Source organism: Cucurbita moschata, unplaced genomic scaffold (genome assembly GCF_002738365.1).
Source record: "Cucurbita moschata cultivar Rifu unplaced genomic scaffold, Cmos_1.0 Cmo_Scf00019, whole genome shotgun sequence".
In the NCBI taxonomy this organism is placed as follows: Eukaryota; Viridiplantae; Streptophyta; class Magnoliopsida; order Cucurbitales; family Cucurbitaceae; genus Cucurbita; species Cucurbita moschata.
In genome coordinates, this window is record NW_019268535.1 from 3274334 (window position 1) to 3284487 (window position 10154).

Genomic DNA, 10154 nt, shown 5'->3' on the forward strand with positions numbered 1-10154 from the left:
CCCCCCCCAAATTTCCTTGAGATCAGTGGAAGAAGGAAAAGTGACAAGTTTTCTTTTGGCTACTACCGGCATTTTCATGCTACGATATTCAATCACAAAGCAGAAACATTTTCTAAACGTAAGTAATTATATCTTACGTTGACAGAAATTTTTCTTTGAATACATTGTTGAAAATATCAGTGTTCACTGCCTATAGATTTCTATTGCAGGTCTTCATTTTCCTTCTTTTGATGATCTACTGTAGATTTACAATTGAAGTTGGTCTATTGAAGCAGGCCGATACTTCTGCATTCTTGAAAGCTTATCCTTCATGGGTGCTTGAAATTGCATCCCTACTGCCTGGTTGGACTTACATAACCAAATCTGTGCCAATTATTGCACTCATATTATTGGCACAGTTGCTTCTTAAAAACATTACTAGCAGCCATTCAAAGGGAGTATGGAAGTTCGTTATGTATGGAACAATTTTGTGTTATATCCTTATTGGATTCCATTGGGCTCTAGAAAATGAGGTGTTGCATTTTGCTTCTGCTATTGAGGGCATTGGAAAAAATTGCATTCCTAGAATAATCTATGCTATTGGACTAGGACAACTGTCATTACTACTATTTAGGCAACTATTTGGTGAAGACAAACTTTTAGACTGCAGAATAACTTTATTAACCAAAACAGCCGCCATGTTAGCTGCATGGAGTCCAACAATTATTATTCTAGCGGGAAAGCAAGGTTCCTTGGTGGCTTTGGCATCTCTTATTGGAGGTGAAATTTTATTGGGGCTTCACTATATAATAAATTGCATTATTGTTGACCCATATCTTCCTACATATGCTGCTGCCTACTGCACATTTTCCCTTGTTAGTCTCTATCTGTATCTGTGGCCTTTGCTTACGAATTTTTTTCACCAGTTAGGCCTCCTTTGACTGACTTGGAGCCCTTTTCTTGGTTGTTTTCACTTTGAATATATGCTGCTGTCTCAAATGATTTATTCATGCTTTTTTAGAATAGGAGAGTGATTAATCAAATTTTCTTAAACTGTATTAAAAATTGGTTCGTGTTTAAACTTTCATAAAAAGAAACAAGATTAGTATCAATCTGTACCATTCTGAAGCATAATATTGTTAGTTGCCTTTGCTGTAGCTTATGAGCTATTAGTTTCTTCTCACATTTAAAGATTGGGCTCTGTTTTTGGTCGCTAATTTTATTTCATGTATATTTCTCTCCATCTATTTCCCGTCCTTGATTGTATGTTCATCCTGGTAGGATATTGCATAATAGGCATGGACAATCTAAAACACGGAGAGGATGGAAATGGTAGAATTCTGACAGTTGACTGTCTTCCTGTAACGCAGTGGAGCTTGTTTGCTATCTGTCTCTTCTTTAGCTCTGGCCACTGGTACTTCATTCTTCCTCTAATTTGAATAAACGTTTTTGCTGATTCCTTCTTGTTCTACTTCAGCTGCTAAACGTTTGTTTTCTATTCAATGACTAATTGTTTCTTACATGTTATTACCGTCTGCTTACCCATGGGATATTCCTGCAGGTGTGCTTTTGATGGCCTTCGCTATGGTGCTGCATTTATTGGGTATGTCCTTTGTTGTGTCGGCACATTATGCGAATTGCTCAAAACTCAATGTTTTTAATTATTTCTGCTTTGGTGTGTTATGAGATGCACGCATGCATGCATGAAAAATTAAGTTAATGTTTATACAGACAATCATTTTAGAAAACTAACTCAGTCCCTTGTTTATTTATTTCGTAGTAATAAGGCTCAATGGGATTCTTTCATCATACTTCCCTCATTCTTCAGTTTGAAACTTTGAATTACCATTGTGATATCCCACGTCGGTTTAAACAAAACATTTTTTATAAGAGTGTGAACACCTCTCCCTAGCAGACGCATTTTAGAAACTTTGAAAGGAAGCCCGAAAGAGAAAGCCCAAAGAGGACAATATCTGCTAGCGGAGTATTCTTTATAAGAGTGTGGATACTTCTCCCCAGTAGACACATTTTAAAAACCTTGAGGAGAAGTCCGAAAGGAAAAGTCCAAAAAAGACAATATCTGCTTGCGGTGGCCTTGGGCCATTACGGTTACAGTTTGCTGCTTCTAGTTTTTAGTTGATGAGATTTTTTGTCCTTGTTAAAAAACAATGTCAATTGTCAACATTTACGTAATGGAGGATATTTTAAAATCCTTGACACTTGAATCCCTAATCCCAGGTTCGATGAGTTCGTTCTCGTTCGACAAGCAATCCTTCTCACAATCGATACGTTTGGCTTCTCAGTCATCCTTCCAATTTTCGGACTTCCTTTCATTGTTGCAAAGAAATATTCATCTAGTCAGGCTTCAAAAGGGGAAAACACTCTCTTCATGCGCTTATCTCAAGTAAGTTACTCACTTATTTATTGATCTTTCAAAGTTGAAGTAAGAAACTCCGTTTTTGGCAGCATGGTTTAAATTTTCACTTTCATTTTCCCTGGGATCACATAGGCTTACTTGATGTATGGGCTCATAATGGCGGTTCCAGTTACAGCTTCTATATTGTGTGTCATAATTCAAAGGCGGCATTTGATGGTAATTACCTCACTTCATTTACTCTAGAGGATGAATTTACTAGACTAAGTTATAAAACATACCCTTAAACTTTATAAATAGTTTAAAAAAAATAAAGATAAAATACTATAAATGTTTCAAAATCACGGGAATAGAAATTTATTAGAATGTTAGATAGAAAACTAACGTGACAATAGCCTAAAACGAGACGAAGGCTACTAAAATGTTTGCTTGGATTGAGTATGAAAGAGCCATACTTAGATATTTACTTTTTGTTCAACATTTTAATGATTTTTTTTTTTTTACTTTACGGGTAGTTTTGAAACCGTGAGTAATATTGCAACTTTTAAACCAATGAAAAAACGGAGGGATAATTTTTATAGTTTAGCGTTTTTACGACTAAAGCATACAAAAATTTTTACAAGATTTAGATACATAGTTAAAACTAATATTGTTGGAGTGGTTTTATAAGAACATAATTAGTGATTTTCTTGATATTATGATATAATAACAGAGAGAATAAGAATGTTTGCAGGTATGGGGACTGTTTGCACCGAAATTTGTGTTTGATGTGGTAGCTCTCATTCTAACAGACGTCTCTATTTGTTTAGCCACATTGTATTATGTGCCACATCCAGATTCATGCTAGGTATGGTCGCCTTTCTTCTTCTTTCATTCAATTTTAGAGAGATTTTTGTATGACTTCATGAACCTTTATTTTCTTTATAAAATTAAATGGCTTGTGTAGCAAGAAAACGTTAAAGAAAAAAAATGTAAGAATTATGGCAATTCATTCATCAAATTTCTTTCTTATTGAAGTTTTGGATGAAATCCCACCTCGATTAGACAGGAGAATGAGTGTCGGCGAGGATATTGAACCCTGAAGAAGGGCGGATTGTGATATCCCTCATCGGTTGAAGAGGGGAACAAAGTATTCTTTACGAGCATGTGAAGATCTCTCTCTAGCCAAGCGTGTTTTAAAATCTAGAGGGAAAGTACGGAAAGAAAAATCTAAATAGAACAATATCTGCTAGTGATGAGTTTAAGCTATTATGATTTGATTAATATGAACTGAAGAGCTATATTTTAATTTTTTTTTATTATATTCAAAAGCAATTAAAAATATTTATCATATCAACTAAATGATATATACTTGATTATTACTAATTAGTTTGCAAAACTGTGTTATATTATAAATTTTATGTATTTATTATTTTTTAATATTGTATTATTTTATGAAACATCATTTTATACATCTTTTAGTTTCTACAAAAATAAATAAATAAATAAATAAAATAACTGAGTTTATGAGATGAAAAATTATCTTTATCAAAGTTTTATATATTTTTTTTTAATGTAATTTTACATTTGAATGTTTCATATTTTAATTTGGATACATAAAATACACAATATTTTATTTACCTCGATACAATTTAATAATTAAATTTAAGAAATAATTATATCTAATTTAAATTGCATACCAAATGATAAAAAAAATATTGTTCAAATTATCGAGATTGGGCGGTAAATATAAAAAGTTAGATTCAACGATATAATATTTAGACTATTTATGTCTATTTTCACATGTTAAATAAAAATTTAGAGTTTCAAATGTCCATATATAAATATGGATATGTGTATATGTATCAAACAAATGGTAATAACGATTATTTATTAATTAGTTACTAAATTATTAACATACTCGTAATTAATTCCATCAACCTCAGCCTATGACATAGGGTGGTAAAGAGTAGATTGACAGAGACGTTTGAATGGGGGAGGATGTCACGACCATGCTTGCCTAAACCACGACAAGTATCCCAGCCTTGCTTGTCCGAATCAGTTGACAGGGGGATGTCACGGTCATGCTTGCTTAAAGCATGACAGATGTCCCAGTTTTGTTTGTTCGAGCCGGTTGACAAGGACGTCAACCAATTGAGTGGGGGAAGATGTCATGGTCATGCATGTCCAAAGCGTGTTGTCAATAGTCGCATGACAGATATCCCAGTTTTGCTTGTCTAAGACGTGTTGTCTATGGTTGCATGCTCGTTCCAAACCCTTTTTATATGCTTTCATCTTAGATAGGTCCTTGCTATTTCATATTGGGCCAGTACAGTGTATGACCATTCATCAAAATCGTGTCTACACCTACAAAGGGCCAAAATACCTCAAAATGTACTATAGGGGATATGATTAGTTGTCAACTCATCCCTACCTGATAGTTATATGCAGTAAGCCGTTGTTGTTGCCTTTTGCTTACATTCCCATATAACACCGATTTCAATTTCTCAAATGTGAACTAACCGATAAATTAAATAAATAATAACGGGAGAAATCACCCAAATATAAAGGAACATAGTTCGATTCCAACCACGAGTATCCAAATCTAACCAAAAAGAAAAAAAAAAAGATTAAAATCAGGTGAAAATAGATCATAAATTAAGGACATTAAAACTTCCTTATTTACTTAATAAAATACAAAGATTTAAGAAAAAGGGAAAATAAATAATATTTTTACAAAAAAGTAAAAAAGATAAAAAAAAATCTGTGGTAAAAAAAAAAAAAAACAGAAAAACAGGCAGTTAGGCCCTAAATTACGGTTGCAAACGCGCGAAATTATCCGTGAAACTCACGTGCTGGTTTGCGTTTGAAAATGTGTTCGTTTTTTTCCAGGTTTCTTCTTCGCGAGCCATTTTCCTCATTCAAATCCGTTTCTGTCGCTCGCTCGTTCGCTCCTTCGCTGGCTCGATCGCTCTGACATTGCCATGGAAATGGCGGATTAAATGAACTATATATGTCTCTTTCTCCCCTTTTCTTCTCTTCCTTTTCTTCTTCTTTCAATTTCTCTCCTTGGTCGCCGACGTCTTTTGCTTGCTTCCTCCTATATACTCTCTCTTTCACTTGGATCTGCATTTCATTTCCTGTCTTCGTTTTGGATCTGCATCTTGTTCTTGTTTTCACTGATTCACTACAACGGAAGAGCGGGGAGCTAAGTTGGAATTCGATCTTGGCTTGTTCTGAAATGGACAATGCTGATATTGAGAGCGGGGAAGAGGATTTTCATGGGCAGAGGGGAAGGAAATATCGCCCTGTTGAAGCCCATGATCGTGCTGTTCTTGAAATGTCTTCCATGGATCCGGGGCCCGCATCCTCTACGCCTTCCATTACCACGCGGCATCCTTCTATGAAGTAATCTGTTTTTCCTTCTACTTTGGTTTTGTCAATGTCATTGTGCTGTTCTTTACTTGTTGGGTTTGATTTTGGCAGTGTGAATTTTGGGTTTGGATTTGCAGCGTTGTTTCTTAATCGTTATCATGATGTTATGTATTAAGGGTCTTACATTTGTTTATTGGACGCAGTAATTTGTATTGATAAGATGCATTTTTCCTGGTTTTGATTAGCTTCTGGAGGCTTTAGATTAAATGTTGAATTGTAGAGTGTTTTATCTCTTGCTTCTTTGGCAGGAAGGTAAAAGTGGGTTCTCAGACAGGCACTGATGGAAAAGAAGGGAACTCTCTTACTCTCGTCGAAATTAATGGCCCCCAGGGAGAATCCAAGCTGGAGTTTTTTGGTTTTGATTCTCTTGTCAATATTCTAGGCCTTAAGAGGTACAGTGTTTTTTCTTTGTCTGTGTAGTTCGCCAGAAAATTCTTTATATCTATTAAATGCATCTATGAGAGGACCTTTAGCGTAGAATTCGAGTGGAGTCAGCCCTCAAAACTGTTTCTAGGCTTATTATCCCTCTCTATATGGTTCAATTTGCTTTTGGAGATTTTCGTTCAACTTAAATTTTTTCAACTACCCAGTTTAAATTTTGTGTAACATTACTAGTATGTTTGTTGCTATTATAGTATGATGGGGGAACAAATTCAAGCACCTTCTAGTCCTCGAGATGGTGAGAATGTTTCGATCTCTCAGGGGTTGCCAAAGGTGAACTATCTTAACTTGCATCATTGTGTTATTTTCCTTACTATTCTCCATCTGGATATTTATATTGTTTTCAGTCAGTGTAAAAAGTATCTATATAGACATGAAGCGGAATTCACAAACCCTTCTTGGAATTGGAGGGCTATTGGCAACCACGAGAGTGGCTAGAGAGACTCTCCCCTGAGGAAATTGGCTGGGTGGTTATTAGATTTGAGTGGATTAAAGTTTCTGGCTGTGATGGCTTTTTTATGGCCTTCATTCAAGAAAGGTGGGACATAAGATGAATTTTTTAAAGGTATTCATTGAATGAGAGAGGCTTAACGGATTCGACTTTCATTTGCCTGATCCTATAAAAATTAGAGGAAGCAGATGCAGAGTTTGAAGTCTTTAGACCTATTAACATAATGTCTCGCTTGTATAAAGCCTTTGCAAGATGTCAGTGGGAAGGATGCAACACCGGATAACATATTACTAGGGTCCCTCTCAAGCCCTCTAAAGGTCCTATTCTTCCTCTCGCCCCACAAACGCTACATTACAACATAAATCTTAGCCTGCCACAAAAACGTCCACTTCTTTGAAAATGGCGGTTGGAGAATGAACTCCTTGATCATCTCTTGAAGACCTATGTGACTAGCAAACTGCAAACCAAACACCTCAAAGAAATAATTCAAACAATTCGAGAACATGGTCAAGGCCTTCCTCCACCATCGGGCGAAGAATGCAGCATGACAGAACATCTTGCTCAATAGTAAGTATTTACTCTTAATGACTTGCTAAGCGAAGAAGTGGACCTTCTTTGGAACTTTCCACTTCCACAAATGAGAATAAAGATTTTTCTATCTTTAAAATCTTTTTGCAGTTGGATCTTTGTTTGAGAAGCTCATGCAAGGTCACTTATGGAAAAATATGGAAGAGAAAGGGGATCTCAATTGGTTAATTGTGGAAGGTGATGTCTAGATTTTTGGAGGATGGTGGTTTGTGGGTGCTTATTTAGTCATTAGGATTTAGGAGGCCTAACCTTATGGTTCTCTCCAATAGCATTTAAGATTTTGTGGGACGAGATTATAAGTAACAATGGGTTTGATGTCTATGGTTAATGCAAATGTGGCTTCTTGTGGCACTTGTAGGAAGGCATGGAAGTCCACGTCTTGTCGCACAGTTGGTTTCTTTGAACATAGAAAAACTTCAATGGGGGATAGGAACTTTTTCCTTTAGAGGTCTTGCTTGCATCTTGATCTTCGGAATCATATTGCTGGTCCCCTTAAAGCCTTTGAGTTTTTTTCCCTTGCAATTATTTTTTAAGATCATATCACTTCTTCATCCATGTGTCCTTTGCACATCAGCTGGTTAAATCTTCTTAGAAAGTTGTGTTTTTTTTCCAAAGGCTCGTGGCTTATGGGAGAATTTACACTATGGGTTTCTTCTGGAGGTCCTCTAGGTTGTATATGTTTTGTAAGGAAGAGATACAAGATATGGATCATCCTTTGTAGCTGTTTTTGTTCCAAGGAAGGTTTGATCCAGTTTCCTGCAATTATTTGGATTGTGTTGGCTCTAAGTCGGGAATGTAGGGTATGCTGGAGAATTTAATAAATCAATGCTTTGGTGATAGAGGAAAGGTATTTGGCAAGTGGGCTTCCTTTCTTTTGTTGTATCAGCTTGCTGGAAAGGGATCTAAGGGTGTTTAAGGATAAGCAAAAGTTTTAAGGGTTGGGTCTCCTATTTATTTCATGAAGCATCGCACATGGAGTGGCTTACTTAAAGAACAGTGAAGGCAATGGAGCATCTCACATGGAATGACTTACTTAAATAACAGTAGAGGAAAAACATACGGCAAAGAAATCATCAAGTTTCCAATGAATTACAATAGTATTTATTGACAATATGAGCACTTGGAATCTATTGTGGGTACCCCATAAACTTCCATCGTGAATTGTCACTGCTGTCTTAAGAGATATTACTTGTTCATGAGAATTTTGGAAGTTAAAACATGTGACTGCTTTGCTTTGTTTTTGTGTGGTCATTGTTAGTGAGGGAATGTGAAACCTTATTTATTTATTTTATCTATCATGTTGAGACCATTGAAACGAGCATGTTGGTTAAAACTTTTGTGGAGAAAAGACTATGATGGTGAAATGATATGTGAAACAGTTTTTTCCCTATATCAATATCAAATTGGGCAAATATGATCTTGACATTATTTACAATCGGTGATGGAATCTAATTTTTTATAGCTGTAACAAATGCATTCTTTATTTTCACCTGATTTATAAATTGATTAATTTTTCTCAAAAATATTGTTTTTCAACGTAGATTTATAAATAACATGAGCACATGAATTTTAGGTTATCCTGTCATTGCAACATTGGGGCGGTTACTACTAACTTTGTTGGTAAGTAGCTGGCATTCAAGCCTGAAATTGGCTCAATTGCAGTGAACATTGATCTGCCAAGTTTAATGTTACTAGAAGAAGATTCTTGTTAACAAAGAAAATGTCACCAGAAGAAGTCTAGTCAGAAATCATTGGTTTCATTTGATTTGGGATCAATTTTCTCTACATCTAATTAATAGATGTTTATGATAGTAAATCTTGAAGCTTCTATGTATACAATATTGTTGATCTGGCTGTAATATAAGAAATTGGTAAAATAACAAATTTGGTTAATATAGTTTAGAGAAAGTTAGAATTTAGTCATCGTGGTTTTAAAGGAATTTTTTTCCTCATGTTTTGACAAAATCACATAAATAGTTCCTATGATTTAATAAAATCCTCGTAGATAGTCTCTAAGAACTAGTTTTAATATTTAAAATGATATGGACTAAATTCTCACTTTCAAAACCTACCAAATCTATAGTTTACATAAGAACTTTGTGGTGCTGATACCTTTCCAAGAAAGTGGCCTATTCTATTTGTTTTACTTTCTTGTTTCATTTCTGGAATTGGCGTCAATAGGTTCTTCTAGCAACATAAACTTATTGTTGAAATAGTAGCTTGAAGAATCTTGTGTTGTTTTTTGTGCTGTGGAAACATTTTTTTCACCATGCATGTAAGAAATTATTAGTGGGTTAAAATGATGTAGAATTTTAATTGCTGCCTTTTAACCTTTGAATTATATATTTTTAATGCTCGTCTTGCAACATTTGATGCAGAACGAGGAAGTCAAATCGGGAACATTGATGGGTGTATTTATCCCATGCTTACAGAACATATTGGGAATCATTTACTATATTCGATTTTCTTGGTAAGTATTTCATTTAAACGCAATTACCACCTGTTGTTTATGTATTTTACATGTTAATGCTTAACACAATACATGAAATTGGAGGAAGAAAACCCTTAGGACCCATTGTTGCCTATGGCATACGGTCTTTGAATGATACCTAGCCAAAGGTTGCATGTTCAAATCTTCAATGAGCTTAAATAAGTGAAGTCCTAGTTCTTGATGTCTCCGGAGTCTTGGCCTTGAGGAGGGCATATGCTTTCGTTAAAAATTAAATTGGGAAAGCACCTTAGCTGAAATCTCCTCTATCTATTTCCATTTAAGAAAAACAGACACTTTTCATGGTAACAATGATTAGCTACAATCAAAATCTATTTTTTCCTACCAAGAGTTGACAAAAAAAAAAAAAAAAAAAAAAAAAAAAAAAAAAAAAAAAAAAAAAAAAAAAAAAAAAAAAA

General features: G+C 34.9%; 2 protein-coding genes across 3 annotated transcripts in view; both read left to right on the plus strand.

The window, feature by feature from the left end:
• Positions 1-3314, plus strand: part of LOC111456872 (GPI ethanolamine phosphate transferase 3) — a 14025-nt gene extending 10711 nt beyond the window's left edge. Inside the window, exons 14-20 of the mRNA XM_023098920.1 lie at positions 27-118; positions 210-759; positions 1261-1393; positions 1541-1582; positions 2218-2383; positions 2489-2572; positions 3087-3314. Coding sequence (XP_022954688.1) covers positions 27-118; positions 210-759; positions 1261-1393; positions 1541-1582; positions 2218-2383; positions 2489-2572; positions 3087-3200 — 1181 coding nt within the window. The 3' untranslated portion in view covers positions 3201-3314. The remainder of the gene's footprint in view (positions 1-26; positions 119-209; positions 760-1260; positions 1394-1540; positions 1583-2217; positions 2384-2488; positions 2573-3086) is intronic.
• A 1894-nt stretch (positions 3315-5208) lies between these two features.
• The window catches only part of LOC111457327 (cation-chloride cotransporter 1-like), a 14152-nt gene continuing 9206 nt past the window's right edge, over positions 5209-10154 (plus strand). Inside the window, exons 1-4 of one of the 2 annotated variants that reach the window (XM_023099566.1) lie at positions 5209-5740; positions 6016-6159; positions 6403-6481; positions 9626-9717. In XM_023099566.1, coding sequence (XP_022955334.1) covers positions 5346-5740; positions 6016-6159; positions 6403-6481; positions 9626-9717 — 710 coding nt within the window. In that variant the 5' untranslated portion in view covers positions 5209-5345. Of the gene's footprint in view, positions 5741-6015; positions 6160-6402; positions 6482-7140; positions 7227-9625; positions 9718-10154 lie in introns of those variants that run through there. The other variant, XM_023099567.1, reaches the window with a different exon arrangement.